This window comes from Chrysemys picta, chromosome 21 (assembly GCF_011386835.1).
Source record: "Chrysemys picta bellii isolate R12L10 chromosome 21, ASM1138683v2, whole genome shotgun sequence".
In the NCBI taxonomy this organism is placed as follows: domain Eukaryota; kingdom Metazoa; phylum Chordata; order Testudines; family Emydidae; genus Chrysemys; species Chrysemys picta.
Window position 1 is genome coordinate 6605024 of NC_088811.1, and position 18357 is coordinate 6623380.

General features: G+C 42.4%; 2 protein-coding genes across 6 annotated transcripts in view; both read left to right on the forward strand.

Annotated features, from left to right (window-relative positions):
- Nucleotides 1-2337: 2337 nt before the first annotated feature.
- On the forward strand, nucleotides 2338-5654 carry LOC135976999 (solute carrier family 35 member E2A-like). Its single transcript, XM_065575440.1, is given in 3 exon segments — nucleotides 2338-3292; nucleotides 4154-4230; nucleotides 5257-5654. Coding segments are annotated over 3 exon segments (501 nt in total). The 5' UTR covers nucleotides 2338-3246; the 3' UTR covers nucleotides 5635-5654.
- Nucleotides 5655-10683: 5029 nt separating this feature from the next.
- The window catches only part of SLC35E2B (solute carrier family 35 member E2B), a 31447-nt gene continuing 23773 nt past the window's right edge, over nucleotides 10684-18357 (forward strand). For 2 of the 5 annotated variants that reach the window (XR_006175079.2, XM_008167297.4), the window contains exon 1: nucleotides 10684-10841. The gene's annotated coding sequence lies outside the window, so the exon portion shown is untranslated. Of the gene's footprint in view, nucleotides 10842-16114; nucleotides 17518-18357 lie in introns of those variants that run through there. The other 3 variants (XR_010594261.1, XM_065575240.1, XR_010594262.1) reach the window with 2 other exon arrangements.

Below are 18357 nucleotides of genomic sequence, written 5' to 3' on the forward strand. Positions count from 1 at the left end.
GGTATCAGGGGAGGATGACCAAATTAATCCCAGATGGGGAACTATTTCAGCCAATGTAAGACTTTCCAGTTAATTTAAGGTAGCAGGTCAGTAATTTGGGTGTGTGTGTTTGTTTTCTCTTAAAATCCTTTAATTGCTAGAGTGTTAACTTTTACTGAATGTCATGCTGTTTAACAAAATGATACCAAATATGATATAAAAATGCTGCGGGGGTTGGGAACCTCATTATTATATTTTGAGCTAAAAAGTAGGAAACCTGGAACAATGTTTCTATCCAAATAAAAAAATTAAAAAAACTGTAGCTATTCTCTCTGCAAATTACGAATATTTCAGCAGGATTCTACAGGGCACAAGGGAGACACAAAATATTGGCCACTGTTTTGGATTCTCTACATCTGTGCCCAAGGGACAAAGCCAAGCCACCGTATGTTGTGATCCTTTCATATCTCAGAAGGGTGTGGCAAGTCATTGGTTTGATGCAATACTCCCAGGGTGTACCAGGGGCTATAAGGAATAGTAATGCTGATTCAGTAGGTAGCAGTCTTCCCTTTGTTTCATTACTGAACAGAAATCCTAGAATGGAAGTAGGGGACACAGTGTTGCTAAAACTGCTGTCATCTTGATATTATTTGACCATTTGTTACTAAAGAGCCCAAGTGACTTGGCTAAATTCCAACTTGTGTAATTACATTCCACCAACCAAAGTTCCCACTGCAGTTTCAAGTGGATACATTCTTCACTTCCTGTCCTTCATTATTGTGTGGAGTTACTTTGCACTGTAGACAGTTTTTACAGTTGGTAGTTTTGTTTCTTGAGTGTGGGAATTGTGAAGTCTTAATTCTTATGCTGGAAGGAACAAGAATCAGAACAACATTGTACTATCCCATCAAGTTCTCCAGAGATGGAGAGTCCTCCCTGAAGTTTGTCAGTATTGTTCTACATCTCTAGGTAATGGATTGCTCTGAAGACAGTTGAAGCCCACCTCCAGCCCAGAGAGTGAGGAATTTTTTGGTGTCTTTTTAATCCCTTGCAAATTAAATGCTTGTGCAGAAATAGCTGAATATTACTACAGTATAATTGCTTTTTTAGTGAGTAACTGACACATTGCTTTCCCCCACTCTGCATCATTCCCTTTTATTCCATTGACTTATATTTAAAAAAAAATCCCATTTGTATGAAAATAAGTCTATTTTGCAGTAATAGGAATTCAACGAGTGAAATCTTCCCTGATCAGAGACCAGCATATTGCCCTAGGAAGATGTTTTGCTGTGTAATCTCCATGGTTTTTGTCCTTGTACTCCCCCCCCCTTCCCCTTTAAAACCAAGTTCTTGAAGGGAGGACACAGTTACTTTATATGTGGCAAAGAACTCAATCTTGGATTCCCTATCTTCATTAACAGCTCAATAAACAGAGTACTGTTCTTAAAACAGGAGACTCAGTCCAACTCTGCTGTACATTAAATGGCTATGAATGATAAAGATAAATATTTTATGACATTTAATATCTCTCTTGGCTAGAAGCTGCTGTAGCCTATTTTAGTTTGTTCACCATTGCATTAATGTGGTTTCCCGTACATGTTTCACTGGTTGTCATGTTGTAAATATATTTAGGGTCCCATCCTGTGAACACTTCCACATTTGTAACTATGCTCAAGGAAGGTAATGCTTTTGAAGTCAATGCGACTAGTACTAGAACTAAATTTTCACTACATTATGGTTCACTGAGCGCCTATTCTTTACTGATTCAGCAGTGTACACTGTAAATTTAATCAAGGGAGTTCCATGAGAAAGGATACAGTGGTTGAAAAGGTTCTCAAAGCTTATGCACAGGTACAATAAAACACAGATTTACTGAGAACCAGTTAGCAGTTGAAGCAGCTTACCTCCCATCCCCACCTCTAGTATTTCATGTGCCTCTCCTCAGAGACACTGTTGTAGGTTCCCCCAATTGTGGATCGCTGTGGAACAGGGATGTGTCTTTCACTATGCTGACGGGTGTTTTGGGAAGCTTGTTGATTGGCTAGCTCCTTATTGAACTCGAGGCAGGAGTTACTAGAATTGCAGATATTACAAAGCTTGCTGGTCAGTCAAACCACTTTCCCTGATTTTTATGAATCCCTTATTTTTCCCAAATATTTTAGTTGTCTCCCTGAAACCTTTGGAAAATTGACGCTATTCTTAATAACAACGAGGAGTCCGGTGGCACCTTAAAGACTAACAGATTTATTTGGGCATAAGCTTTCCATGGGATCTTTCCATGCATCTGAAAAAGTTGGTTTTTTTACCCACAAAAGCTTATGCCCAAATAAATCTGTTAGTCTTTAAGGTGCCACCGGACTCCTCGTTTTTGTGGATACAGACTAATACGGCTATCCCTCTGATGCTATTCTTAATAAATTTATAATCAGCAGATAATGACTAGAGCTGATATGAACTGTGTTCCTGCTAGTGAGCTTTAGAATTAGACATATTTTTTGGTGAGATTTCTGCCATTCATTTCCTTTGGTCAGGCCAAGTCATCAAATTGTTAGGTTCTCAGATACTGCGGTAGTGGGGTAACTTATAAGTACCTGAGAGAGAGAGATCAGTACCAAGCCTAAATGTATCACTGTGCAACAAAAGAAAATGTTCAGTTTTTCCCAGGGAAATGTTAAATGTTTGCAGTTCCGGGTCGCTAACAGCTGCAGAAATTAGTCATCCTCAGATCATGAGATCCTACAATTTCATGGCCTTGTTCTGCCTGAATGTTTGAGGGTGCATGTGGGCTTATCCAGGCTGAACTAGTTGAATCAAAGGGGAAGGAGGCTTTCAGTATTACTATAGAATTTACAATTATGTAAAACTCAGTGCTTCAAAGTGTCAGACTTAGAGAAGAAAGGAGTTCTTTCTGCAGCACTCTTAAGCAATTTGTCTGTTTAAAAAAATAATACTGAATGTATTTAGCTCATAAGTGAAATTAACCACCTTAAAAGCATTTTTAGATCAACATGAATATATGAGGTACAGGAATCAGTATAGGAAGGGCCAGTACCCTAGCACTCTTTCATAACAATGGGTGTTCTGCTGCTGGTAGGAGGAAAAGGGCGCAGTGGTGGATAGGAGGAGGTCCATTTTGCTACAGAATAAAAGTAATATCTGCGAAGTAGAAACTTTCAATACAGAATAGTTGAAGTTCAGTGGGACTACAAAAGCTATGATACAGTGAAACTTATTAACTTTTCAGTCTCATTTATCAAAGGTTTTGTAATGCCCATGTCAAGTCTGGCTTAAAAAAAAAGAGAAGAAAGCAAATGTCTATCCTGGCCAATTTACTGAATAAACATTTTCCTATAAAAACCAGTGCAGGTCCATTAGCTCTTACTAACTCCTGTGGGTTTTGTACTTGCTGTGTATGTTTGCTGTGCTGCCATTGTTCAGATGCACTGTTGTATAACGACCTCATTGCAGACATTGTTTCCAAGATGCCCATGGTAACCTGCCACCAAATAGTGGCATTTTTTAAACTCTTCAATCAGTTGAGTGTCCTCAGAGCCACTGATGCTCTAAATCAGTGATACTCAGACCCAGTGGTTCAGGAGCCAACTTAGCGATCAACATTACTCAAAAGAGCCACAGTAATGTGAATTCATTGTTTCATTTACCATTTTATATGTGTGTGCGTGTGCGCGCGTACGCATATATATATGTGTGTGTGTGTATATGTATGTATTATTATCATAGCAAAATGACTGACCAAGTATTATTATTTTATCAACTACAACTACAACCTAGTAAATGCATCCTGTTTGTTTATAACTTAGTTTGATTAATAATTAAATCACACAATGTTTTAACATCATGCGCTGCAAAGAGCTGCAGGAGACACAGTAAAGAGCCACTTGTGGCTCTCGAGCCTCAGTCTGTGTCATTGCTCTAAATATACCTTTCCAACTCCCCCACTCACAGAATATAGACTACAAACTAAAAAAGTAAATCTGTTCGTGGCTTTTTATGCTGATGGTAAAAAGTTACTATAGAACAATTTAGCCCTTACTGCAAACTTTGGACCCTATTTGTGAAAACAGATTACTTGCATTACTGTGAATATGTCACATAGTTTATGTGGAAGAACAGACAGCATAGAGTGTTGTTCCTTGTTCTTTTACTCGCTAAGGGTTGGTCCATGCTAACCCCCCAGTTCGAACTAAGATTCGCAACTTCAGCTATGTGAATAACGTAGCTGAAGTCGAAGTATCTTAGTTCGAACTACAAGGTACTTACCGCAGGTCCACACGTGGCAGGCAGGCTCCCCCGTTGACTCCGCGTACTCCTCTCGCGGAGCAGGAGTACTGGTGTCGACGGCGAGCACTTCCGGGATCGATTTATCGCGTCTAGACAAGACGTGATAAATCGATCCCAGAAGATCGATTGCTTACCGCTGAACCCGGAGGTAAGTATAGACGTACCCTGAATTCTTCTGTGGTTCACCAGACTTTGTGTAACTCATAAGAGAATAGAAATGAAGACACATGCCCTGTTGTCGATAACTGAGTTGTAAAGTAGTGATTGACTCTTACATGGAGATTTTTTCCACCAATTGGTTGTCAAGATTGGATGCTTTTCTAAAAGCTCTGCTCTAGGATTTATTTTGGGGATGTTCTATGGCCAGTGTTATACAGGAGGTGAGAGAGATGATCACGATGGTCCTTTCTGACCTTGGAATTTATGAATAAGCAGAATAGAGAACAGCACATTGAATAAGAATAGATTCTCTAATTGAAAGTGAAGGTATTCACTTAATATATTTTGATGGAGAGGAAACCTTTAAAACAAAACATACCTTTGAGGTTTCATTTTGTCTGTGCTATCTTGAGCACTTCAAAAGCTATGTTTAGGCAAGATTTTCTTCTAGGACTTGATATCCTGATCATGCTAGCAGGGAGAAATCAATTTTAAAAAAATGCAACAAATACAAATCTTTATCCTCTTCATAGGCTGCAGATGAAAATGGCATTTCTGTGATGTGAAATATTCAGAAAATGAAAGTGTACTCAGATAACTGTGAACTCTTTCCTTCTTTTTTTTAAATCTTCAGAAAATGCAGTTGACCACTGGAAGGAAGTATGTGAAGTTTATTTCTAAACAAGATGCTGTCTGGAGGACCAAATAAATTTCTGTGGACCATTGAAGCTGAAAGATTAATGACATTATTTTTGTCTCTTCACTGTGTGGTTCAGTACTAAGTCAATGTTGCTTTATGTTAAGACCAAACAGTAGTCTCCTGACATCAACATGTCGTCTGTAACAAACACTCAGACTCTGGTGGACTTTGATCCTCCTGTCCTTGAGGAAAAGTCAAAGGGGAAATCATTATTTCAGTTGGGCCCCCTCTTTGCTAACAGGAGTGAGAAATTTGTAATTGCCAGGAGTGACAGTGTACCAGAAGAAAATGTACTGAAAATAACCATCACCGAGACTACAGTCATTGAGTCGGACTTGGGCATCTGGAATTCTCATGCTCTGATCTACCTCACATTATGGTTTTTCTTCAGCTTTTGTACCCTTTTTCTTAACAAATACATTCTTTCACTGCTGGAAGGAGAGCCCAGCATGCTAGGTAATTATGATTTTCATTATAAGCTTCAGTTCCAATAAAATATTTGAGTGTCAGATTCTGTGTGCAAAGCATTTAGTAAACATGGGCTTACAACCTCCTCCTGAGGTTGCCACGCTGTACCTATTTAAGAGATGTGGCTGCAGATGTTCAGTTGCCATCTCTCACAATTTTTCCAGGATGGCCTAGTTTTAGCAGGGGGATGCCATTGGAGGTATGCATCACAGCATGACATCTTCATGCAACACGTGAGGTCAGGGTGCATTTGTGCTGCTGCATCATGGCACCTTCCTGATGCAACATCCTCTGGCACATTCTAGCTTGGCATGAGGTTGGGGCAGTAGCAATGTGTTATGGGAAAGGCTAGATGTGATGCTGGATAGTGCGCTGACGTGACAGAGCAGTGTAGTGACACAATGCTTCTGTTATTTATTTAGCGTGTGCATAGTCGTCTAGCCCAAGCGATGGCATCTTCAGTGGCGGGATGCAGTTCTTCTAGGCCACCGCGGAACCTAGTCAGCAGGCAGTCATCGACAATGTGCGTCATCGTCTGCGTTTCCTCTGTGATGTCATGGGAAGTGGGACGATGCAATGATGTCGCGGGTAAGTGCAGTCCTCCAATGATGTCACAGGGCAGCGAGTCTGTGACGTTGCCGTGCAGAGATGCATGACGTCACTGGTGTGGAATGAGCTCACCGGACAGTGCAGAGAGTTGATGACGAGGGAGGCCGCTGCACAGTGACACCATGATGTCACCCCCCTCCCCCCAGTGGGGCAGTAACAGGCTGTTCCATCTCCCCCCTCCCCCAAGCCGTATGGGCCAGGCTGCTTGTTCACAGACGGACCCAAGTGAGGACTTATGGTGTGGGGCGCAGGGAGCCCTTCCTGCACTCCGGGATGGACTCTACCAACCAGCGACAGGTAGAGGGGGAGGATGAACTCCTCCTGCCCCCAAGGCAACAACGGGAGGGAGGGGGGTGCCCCGAGTCCCCTCCTAACGGGTCCCCGCTAGGACCTGGACCAGGCCCCGCCCCTCTCCTACCTGTTGTCTAGCGGCTCCATGGCAGCGCCGACGCACCGCCCCCCTCGCGCCGGTAACGGTGGCTACATGGCTGGAGCTGCTGGGTTTGGCATCCGGGTCCGTCGCGCACTTCCGGGAGGGGCCAGGCAACCGGATATACGTCACTTCCCCCGCTCGCTCCCTGTAGCTGGGCTGGCTCTGGATTTTTCTCTTCCTCCTACATACATCTGGAGAGGGGTCGACCCCCCCCGCCCCGCAGCTGGAGAGGGGCCCCTGGAGGCTGAAGCCCCTCCCCACAGGCTGACCCCCCAACAGCTGGAGAGGCTCCTGAAGGCTGAACACTCCCACCCCCAAGATTGTGCTGGAGAGGGGCCCCTGGAGGCTGAACCTGCCCCCCATATATTGTGACATAAATATAATTAAGTGGTCACATGCAGGTATCTTCTTCATGAGGATCTGATCTAGTGTCCACTGGAGCATTCAAACTCGAGTGCTTGACTGTGCTGGGGGCAGAAGCACCCTTTGGCCTAGGCTGAGTGACACAAGTATACTGAAAGAACGAGGAGTACTTGTAGCATCTTAGAGACTAACAAAATTATTTGAGCATAAGCTTTCGTGGGCTCAAACCCACTTCATCGGAAACAAGTATACTGAGTATGTTGCTGTAATCTCTGTCCTTGCAGGCAGCTGTATTAGTACTTAAGTCTGCTTATTACATTTTGTATTTCCACTGGCCTGAAAGGAGCTGGTTACAGTTCTGGCTGGTGACGTACCAAGATCAAGGAGCTTTCAAACCCTGTCTTTTCTGAGTATGTCTGCGCTGCAGAATAATACAGGGATGAATTCATAGAAGATAGAGAAAAAAGAGCTGTTAGATCAAGTGCTCCATCTTTCTGCAGAACAGGGAAGCTAGTGTCCTTTACCAAGGTACCAATAATATCCCTTTCTCAGGCATTTTTTTTCTGTCTTTTCCCCAGCAAGGCTGGAATCCAGAACTTGGTCCTTCAGCCTCAGCCTTCCTCATGGTGCAAGTTGCCAATTTTTGCTATTTTTATCAGAAGTCTTATATTTATTACCTGGAGTCTTTAAATGCTGCTTATGATCTATATGCTGTAATTGCTTAAATAAATGTGTGTGTATATATAGTTTATCCTCCTGGTTAGCACAAAGATACAGCAAATGTAGTGTAAAGGCTATATTTAGTCACAGATGTTTTAATGGTAACCAGTCAATGAGAATCAACCTTCCTTTAGGAAAATAACTAAAAGTACAAATGCAAAACAAGGTTAAAACTGATAACATAAGAATGGCCATACTGGGTCAGACCAAAGTAGCCCAGTATCCTGTCTTCCAACAGTGCCAATGCCAGGGGCCCCAGAGGGCATGAACAGAACAGGTAATCATCAAGCGATCCAACAGAAGCTAGGGACACCAACCCTGCCCATTGTGACTAATAGCCATTGATGGACCTATCCTCCATTAACTTATCTAGATCATTTAAATCAGTTATTTAAATCAGTTCACCTTGGTCTTATTTTTGTTGTTGTTCTCATTAATAAACCTGTCTTGTCAAATAGTTTAGACCAAAATCTGACCCGTGAACTGTAAATATTTGAAGAATAAATTGAGTAAGTTTTGCACCCAGGTATCCACATCTGACTAGATGTTTCAGTTTTGTCTATATGTAATTGCTGTTTATCTCTAATCTAAAACGTCTTCCTTTGAACATGTTGTCTACCCAGTAATAGACAATACCCCAACTATCCCCTCTCCACAGTCACAAAATAGGCAGATTCTAGTAGCCTCCCCAATTTTAACTCTCAGAATGAACTAGCAATTTTAGAAACTCCTATTTGTTTTTCCCATTTTGTTGAATGTTTGTCATAAAATTATATGTTGAGCATTTGTCTGTTTCTCCTGGAATCACCAATGTACATATACTTAGATTAAAGGATGCATGATTGTGTTTTTCAGTTGCTGTGCCATACCCAATTATTTTCTGAACCACACTACTAAATTGTCTATTTTGACATTTTAAATGTGCAAGACATAAATTGAAATAAAAATACCCTCTAGTTTTCACTTCTGTAGATGTTGATCAGCACTGAGAAGACGTGAGTAGATTATTTGCCCACTCAGACATGTAAAGTATAACATTCTTTCCTGACTGCAGTTGTGATAGAAGATGCTCTTGACCAGGGGTTCTCAAACTGGGGGTTGGGACCCCTCAGGGGGTTGTGAGGTTATTACATGGGGGGTCACGAGCTGTCAACCTCCACCCCAAACCCTGCTTTGTCTCCAGCATTTATAATGGTGTTAAATATATTTTAAAAGTGTTTTTAATTTATAAGGGGGGGTCGCATTCAGAGACTTGCTATGTGAAAGGGGTCACCAGTAAAAAAGTTTGAGAGCCACTGATCTTGACATTGTTACAGGACTACCAGTAAAAACCAAGTCAGTGCACATTTATTATTATTAAGGATCCAGAGTAGCCTCCGACCTATAGAGAATATGGGGTGAAATCCTGGCCTTGTTGAAGTAAATGGGAGTGTTTTGCCCTTGACGCCTTCAGTGGGGCCAGAATTTCATGCATGGTCCATGCCTAGTGGGTTTATATTGTGGAGTATCACATGAAGCTCAGTTATTGAAAGGTAAAGGAGGACAATTAATAATTTCAGATAAACCAGGTTTTAGAAAACTTTCAATGTGATTAATAGATGTTGGATAATATGATCCCGTAGCAAATAATTAGGAATTGCTGATTTTGAAAGTTTGGATAATAAAGGTTGAACTGTAGAGTTTTCAGACCTTACTTTTGATGCATAGTTTTCTCTTTTACTTTTGGACTAAGTGGATTTATGAAAGTTGAGCCCCCTTTCTGGCAGTGGTGGGGGGAGTTTAAACTTTGTATGTTTAAACATGAGGAGGTTTGAAACACATATGTAACAGTAGAGGGCAGTATTACATGTATACAAGCCTGTATTTATCATAATTAGGAGACTGGACCAGATTCATTGACTTCAGTAGAGTTATTCTGGATTTTCTGCAGTGTAACCGGGTAGATTTAGTCTACAGTCAGCAGGGTTTTGGACTGAGACAAATAACTCCAGGACTTCCTTCATTTAGTCCATTACATTTGTGTGTGTGTTTATTAAGTGCTGTTTACTCCAGAAATATAGGAATAGTTTCTGAAATCTCTCCAGCAATGTGAGGGGATTTTGGCCCCAAAGCTCATTACTGCTTGGCCGCACTGCTGACCCTGCCACGAAGGGGGGCTAGTCATGTGGGTGGGTTTTGTGAGGTCTTGTCCTCATTTCACACAATTTCACAGGTTGCTGCCAATGCAAGAGACAAGCCTGGTTTTCATGGCCCCATCCTGAACCTTTAGAGTCCAAGCAGCCCCAGTGTCTTTGTGGACAGCACCACATTATAAGGTGGCAACATGTCTCAAAGATGGCAACCTCAGCACTGCCCAGGTAGCACTCCTAAACAGGATGGGTTCCCAGCCTTTGTTTGCTTCCCACATTAGGGGCTGTCCCCCCTCACCCTGCCACCCCACCCAGGGTTCCCCATCCCTGGAATGGGGGTGGGGGGTTGGGCTGTCTCTTGGAAAGCATTCTGCTCCCTGCCAGAACATTGCTTCTTGTTTCTCTTTGGGGAGGCTGTGAAAGGGACCATGTCTGAAGCGAGGGTGTAACTACACCCTGTGGCAGGGCCACTCCCTAGGTGCTGGAGGGGGGCAAAAGGCACTCAGGCCCTCCAAGGATTTGGAGGGATACTCTTGCTGGGCGGGTATGCAGGGCTCAACTTCCCGCCCCCACCAGGATTGAGGGGTTAACCTTCCTGTGGGGCAATGGGGGGGCTCAGTCCCCACAGAAGATTGGAGGGTTCCCCCTCCTGGGAGTGTGCAGGGTTCAGGCCCTGGGGGGATGGAGGAGTTACCCCACATGGGGTGTGCGGGGCTCAGGCCCCCGGCCGGGGCGGAGCGGAGGAGGCTGCCGGGGGAGCGTTACTGGCCAGCCCCCAGCGCCTGCCCCGCTCCCAACTCCGCGGCGGAGGCCGGTTGGCCCTGCCTGCAGCGGGCGGGGACAGAGCTTTGGTCGGCCCGGGCGGGGGAAGCTGCGCTGCGCCGCCTCCTCCCCTCAGCAGCCCGAGCGGCGGGATGGCTCGGGCCGGGACTGCGGCAGGTGGCGGGGATGGTCCGGGCTGAGATCCGGCGAGAGGCAGGTGGGACGGGGCGGCCTCTTGCAGGGACAGGCGGTTCTTGGGGGGTCTCTGCTGGGGGGGGGGGTGGCGGTTTATTGGGGGGTCTCTGCTGGGGGGGGGCATGTGGTTTTGGGGGGTCTCAGCTGGGGGTGGGGCAGGCTGTTATTTTGGGGGGATCTTCTCTATGGGAGGGGCAGGTGGCTTATTTGGGGGGGTCTGGTGGGGGAGGAGGTCTCTATTGGGGTAGGGGGTAGGTGCAGTATCACAATGGCAGGTATAATCTGGGGCTTCAGTGGACTGGAAGTTGGGAGCTTGTGGGGGGGTCTAATCCTGACTGCTGCAAACTGACTTCAGGGAAGTCTGTGTCTCTGTGTCCCTCTCAGTAAAATGGGGATATCACCACCTGCATGCATTGCTTTGTAGAATGATTTGGGATCTGTGGATCGAGGCGTTATATAGGCATTGATTTGATCTTCTTTGACTGTGAGTTTTGCCTCTCCCTGAGACGGTAGTTTTGAGTGAGTTTACTCTCCTGACCTCGGAAGTAAAATAACTAAAAACACTTTTATGGCTGACAGTTTGCAGAATTTGAAACAACCAAGGATTTTTTCATAGCAAAACCAATGGTGACCTAGCAACAAAAAAAGGTTTTGAAATAAATGCATGTTTGTAGGTTTCCCCTTCTCCCTCCTGCAAAGTTCCTTGCATGAGGCTATCAGGAATTCAGCTACTAGGAGGTGGTATTATTCTAAGATAAGGATTTAAACCCAAGGCTCAATGTGAGTGCTGGGCTCTGCCTGTGTGGAGCACCTTGTTGCAGTCCAGAAAGTGCAGCTGTCAGGAACGTGGCATGAAATGCGTGTGGTGAGTGTCAGTTCTGAACTACAGCTCTTATTTTTACGCCTTAGAATCCTTAATGTTTCCATTTTGGAGGCCATCTAATCATTGGATTAATACACCAGTTTCTCATCTCTGGAGATTAAGGTTCAAAGCCTGGAGGAGGTCATGACTGAAAATATTACTTTTTAAAAAAACACATGTATTCATTTGTTTGATCAGCTCAGTCTAGTCCTCAGGAGAGTGATGTCTGCATTGCAAAGCTGCTGTATGAGTTACAATTATGCTCTAGAGAGGCCTTGCACTGGATTATAGGTCAGGATTGATTTTGCTGTGCTCTGTGGAGTTCCCTGAACTGGAATAGTAAAGATGCTCCAAGATGGTGGTGCACTAGTAGATCTTAGGCCTGGTCTACACTAAAAAGTTAGGTTGACCCAGCTATGTCACTCAGAGGTGTTGAAAAATCCACATCCCTGAGTGGCATAGTTAAGCCAACCTAACCCCTGCTGTAGACGGCGCTAGGTCATTGGAAGAATTTTTCTGTCGACCTAGGTACCACTCCTCAGGGAGGGAGGTGGATTACCTATGCCGATGGGAGAATCCCTCCTGTTGGCAATGGGCAGTGTCTACACTGAAGTGCTATAGTGGTGGGGCTGTGCCGCTGTTGCATTTCAAGTATAGACAAGCCTAGAATGTCAGTGGAATGGTGGCATGGAATGGTATCATTGGGATTGGGATGCACTGGCAAAGCTGTTGCGGGTGCAGAGAAACTTTTGTGGCACCTATCTACACATTCGTTCCAAGTGCTGTTTTAAAATAAAACCCTGTTTGGTGACATTAGGTCGGGGAGGAGTGGTGCTTAGGGCTGAATATTCTCTCATGAGTTACTTCCGTTTTAGGTGCTTCACCTATTGGGCACAATGACGTATCAAACAACTTCAATCTTGCTCTTGGTGCTCAAATGCTGACATTTCTCAAAAGCGAGTGTTGTGTGGTCTTTGCTTTGCAGCCACATCTTAAATACTTGCTCATAAGTGTCTTGAGTGTTGTGATCTCTGTATAATGAAATGCATGTTTTTAAATGTTTAGAATTTTATTTTATGCATGTTTATCACTCTGTAGGCAGTGTCCCATATTGCATACTAGATTAAAATGAGAGGTGTGCACACAGAGCTTTTGTCTGCAGGGTACTATGCTTGGCAGGGAAAGGGGGCTGGGATTTGTCTTTCCCTGTAGATTAGCCTTATTCACTTATTAAATAGTTGACAACCATCTTTTTCTGGTGTTTTGAGATGAAAAAGAGTTTGTTTACCGGGTACTTTGCAGAAATTGCCCAAGGAGAATATATCTTCTTTCATATAGGACATATAGGTGTTGTATGTAGAGAGAACATAGCACACATTTTCTTTGTTCTCTTTCCTAGGTCGTGTTCCTCTTGAGATGCTTTGTATTAATCTCAAAGGTCAAAAGTGTTAACGGTGTTATAAACGCTTTCACTGTGCAACATTAAACAGTTTTGAACCGTGTTCAGGGTTTGGTGTACAGAGACCTCAGCCTGCTTAGCATAGGTGCTGGAACTAAGGGTGCTGGTGGTGCTAACGCAACCCCTGGCTTGAAGTGGTTTCCATTATATACAGGGTTTACAGTTTGGTTCAATGGCTCTCACCAGCCCCCCCACTATACAAATTGTTCCACCGCCCTTTCTGGTTAGTACCATGACAAATCCTTTTTAACCTTTTACGAAAGATACAGACAGGGCCGGCTTTAGGCCGATTCCCCCGAATCGGACCCCGCGCCGAAGAGGGCCCCGCGCCCTAAAGAAGAGCACCTAACTTTTTAATTTTTGCTCATCCGGCGGCAGTCCGGGTCTCCGTCGGCATTTCGGTGGCGGGTCCTTCAGTGCCGCAGAAGACCCGGGGCGAGTGAAGGACCCGCTGCCAAAGTGCCGCTGAAGACCCGGACCACCACCGGGTATTCGAATCGGGCCCCGCACTTCCTAAAGCCGGCCCTGGATACAGAAAAGGAGAAAAAACAGCTAAAGCATTTGAAATGTAAAGCATTAAGTAAAGCTTTAATTTTAGCAACATTTCTTGTTCCCTTTTCCTTTAGCTGGAGAGAGTTTAAGAAGGAAAACCACCCTTGTCTGACAGTCTCTTAGATGGTATCAAAGATGGTGATAACTGTTCTTTTGGGTAAAAGAGAAAAAGTTAGTTAAGATGGGCTGGAGCTGTTGAAGTCTGATCCCATTTCATCCAGGGTGGTGTTTGGGATTCAACTGGAGCCGGTAGAGGTGGCAGTGTTATCAATGTCCCTCTCTTTGGCCTGGTCTGGTCAGGACACCTCTCAAAATTAGGATGGCAAAGGCCAAGGGTCCCAGCAGGTGGTGTGGCTGGCAGCCATGATAGTGAAGCTTGCTTCAGTAGCCTCCATCTGTTCTTTCCCCTCCAAAGTCTCTTTAGTTGAAGGACCCAAAAAGGGAGTGATGAGTGGAATAGCTCATCCTCTCATTATTTTGTCCAGGTAGGCCTAATATACAACACATCAGTTTTGGTTCCTTAATTTCCAGTACAATTTGTTTTTACCAAACATGATTCCAACATAGTCCTGGAATCATATCAACGTGGCTTTTTGTTTGGACTAATTTAGTCTCTTAGTCTGGTTCTCTTGCACTTGTTTATAACATTCACTATTAAAAATTACTTGACCTACTTTCGTTATCATTTGTTATTATTGATTATTGTAACATCTTATGAACATTCATATACTTTTTACACTTGAACTCACAATTAGGGTAAATTTGTTGTCCCAGTTATCATAACAAGTCTCTTCAGATTTGTTGAATTTCCAGTCTCTGAAAAATAAGTGGACTAAGGAGGAAATTCTCCTCTCAGATGCACAGGGCAGACCTTGATCTTTAGAGTCTACTTACTTAATGGGAGACACACCTAGGTCAGGTGTGCATGGTATCTGATTTGAGGCCAGTCAGTTGGGTACAAGAGCAGAATTTTGCACTAAAGATTCAGTGAAATACCTGAAAATGACATGAGCTGAGAAATGGAAGTTTCCAGAAGAAACTATTAGACCACACACACAGACACAAGAAGTTCTCAGCACTCTCCAATGAAAACTCTTCAAGTATAGAAATACTCAGTATGCTTACTGGGACTGCCATGATAGGTTGTTATAAGGTTATGCAGTGTACTGTGTACTCAAATGCATATTACAGCTTAATTTTTTAAGAGATAAGATAAGACCCACTGTATTGGGAATGATACTTTTTTATTTGTACTCTATTATTGTATATTGTATTTCTTGTTAGCATACATGTTTACTTTTATAATGTGATTATTTTATGTTCTTTGTATTGTTTTTCTTGATGTGCTATCTTTCATTTATTTAATGTATTTCTTTTGGTCAATTTAAAACATTAATTGTTTGTGCACATGCATATTTTATCTATAAAATAAATCCTTATGTATCGGGATTTTAGTCTTATGCAACTTCTGCATATTATATATAACACACACTTCTAAATTATATAGGTTATAATTACATTTGCTCCCAAAAGGTTATTTTAAGTAATTACTGTTGTGAGTATTTTGATCCTGTGTTAGATAGTGAGGCAGTCTTATACAGAACAAGGTTTGATACGCAAGTTGGTTTTGAATCTGCAGTTGCTTTTATCTTTCCTGGTCTTTTGTTGTTTATCAGAACCTGGCTCTGAAAAGCTCTTGACTTTTTCACTTTGTAAACAAGATTATTGGGTGTTCTTAGGCAGAGTTGGGTGGAAGCCATCCAATCATCTGTAGCTTTGTCACAGAAGTACTCAAAAGGATTGTGCAAGGAAAATTCAGGTCAGTGTTGTCATTTCTGCTCAGTGTCTCCAACTGGATTTTCACCAGCTGCCTCTTGTTTCCTTGGCATCTCTGATGCATTGCTAGAGGTAAAAACTTTTGCCTATTTTTAAATTTGTTGTAAGTAGAGCTGGAGGAAAATTGTTGGATGAATAGTATTGGTTGACCTGAAAATATTTGCAAAATTGACACACATAGTTTTGGCCATTCACAAAAAAGGGGGAGAAGGAAAAGGTAGTGCCACCCTCTTCCCACCTTATAATCTTTGGCCCTGTGTTGGAGATCCAAGTTTGAATCCCTACTCTAGAACAGACCCAAACCAGTTTGTTTGTTTTTAAATTTCAAACTGCCACCAAACTGAAAAATCAGTTATTCTCCCAGTTCAAGTTGGAATTGATTTGTCTTGCTATATAAGCCTTAATTGAGACTGAGGTATTAACTTGTCCACCATACTCAATTACATTAGTTTGGAATGTTATGCTTTAGTATGAACAAATTTGTGTTATCACTAAAGAACTATAGCTAGATAGCAGAATGTAATTATCAATAATCTTACTGATCTGCAATGTTAATTTAGTTGATTTAAAAGGACACTGGTCCTTTCTTTTGTATTTTCTAGAAAGAAAAAAAATCTTTCTTCAGAAGTATATTTTCTTTCTGAGTACTTGGAGAAGAACAATCACTTTATACTCTGCAGAACTGTTATCGTGACTGGTTGTCTTGAAGAAAATTTCTAGATAAGACAGGCTTATCCATTACACAGTATCCTACAGATTGTCACCTTGATGTTGTTCCTATAGTTGTGCAAACTGGTGCTGCCATCAGTAAGATTATATTTATGACAAAGGCCACTTATTTGCTGACTGAAAATGGTTTCAGCCATTTGCTATTCAAACAAACTATGAGAAAATAAGGAATCTGATATAAATCCCTAATCTAGGAAATTCATAGTTACAGCTTTTTTTCCAGCATGATTAGCCTATTAGGTACTATTAGGAAACATATATATTTTTGATAAAATATTCTACTCTTACAAATTAAAAAAATCCCAATCCCTAATCTGTTTTCTTCCCTTTATAACTAACACACTTTTCTTATTAAATTCTTTAAGAAAATGTTGCTGCTTCTGTCAGCTGTCAGTTTCAGTTTAGAGTATTTATGGTCAGACTGTGAACTCCTAGAAATGGAGAGGAAGGGGTAATGGGATTTTTAAAAAAAAGATATGCTGTAGTTCAAAAATAATTATTTTGGGGCAACTCTTTGGCCTATGTTATACAATGGTCCTCAGTGGCCTTGGAATCTATGGGTACATCTACACTGCAAACAAAAGATCAACACTGTGACAGCAAGTTTCAGAGCCCAGGTCAGCAGACTTGGGCTTATGCTACGGGGCTAAAAATAGGAGTGTAGACATTTGGACTTGGGCGTGTGTCCAGGCTCTGGAATCCAGGGAGGGTCTCGGAGCCCAGGCTCCAGCACCAGTGGGAACATCTACACTGCTATTTTTAGCCCCATAGTGTGACCTCCATGAGTCCCGAGTCAGTGGATCAGGGCTCTGAGATTCACTGCTGTGGGTGGTTTTTTTGCAGTATAGATGTATCCTATGAGTCTATGAGTGCAGGATATTCTTCAAATAGCTTCTCAAATGTGATGTTTTCATGCCTAAATAAGAGGTAGCAGTCTCTGGATTCTTATCTAGTTCCTTATTTTACACTCCAGTATTGATTTGAGTCACTCAGAGATTTTATTGTATATTTATTTTCTCATTTTTAATGTAGCATGCTTTATTTTTGATGCACTTTTAGTGTTGGGGGTGGACTAGGGAAGCTCTATAAAATACACTGTCTGCTGCTTGTTCTTACATGCCAGAAGATTCAATTTCTGTTTGTAATCCAACATAGTCTCCCAACCACTGCCACGTTTTCATCTATCTGTAAACATCATGACCGTTGGTATCAGGGGAGGATGACCAAATTAATCCCAGATGGGGAACTATTTCAGCCAATGTAAGACTTTCCAGTTAATTTAAGGTAGCAGGTCAGTAATTTGGGTGTGTGTGTTTGTTTTCTCTTAAAATCCTTTAATTGCTAGAGTGTTAACTTTTACTGAATGTCATGCTGTTTAACAAAATGATACCAAATATGATATAAAAATGCTGCGGGGGTTGGGAACCTCATTATTATATTTTGAGCTAAAAAGTAGGAAACCTGGAACAATGTTTCTATCCAAATAAAAAAATTAAAAAAACTGTAGCTATTCTCTCTGCAAATTACGAATATTTCAGCAGGATTCTACAGGGCACAAGGGAGACACAAAATATTGGCCACTGTTTTGGATTCTCTACATCTGTGCCCAAGGGACAAAGCCAAGCCACCGTATGTTGTGATCCTTTCATATCTCAGAAGGGTGTGGCAAGTCATTGGTTTGATGCAATACTCCCAGGGTGTACCAGGGGCTATAAGGAATAGTAATGCTGATTCAGTAGGTAGCAGTCTTCCCTTTGTTTCATTACTGAACAGAAATCCTAGAATGGAAGTAGGGGACACAGTGTTGCTAAAACTGCTGTCATCTTGATATTATTTGACCATTTGTTACTAAAGAGCCCAAGTGACTTGGCTAAATTCCAACTTGTGTAATTACATTCCACCAACCAAAGTTCCCACTGCAGTTTCAAGTGGATACATTCTTCACTTCCTGTCCTTCATTATTGTGTGGAGTTACTTTGCACTGTAGACAGTTTTTACAGTTGGTAGTTTTGTTTCTTGAGTGTGGGAATTGTGAAGTCTTAATTCTTATGCTGGAAGGAACAAGAATCAGAACAACATTGTACTATCCCATCAAGTTCT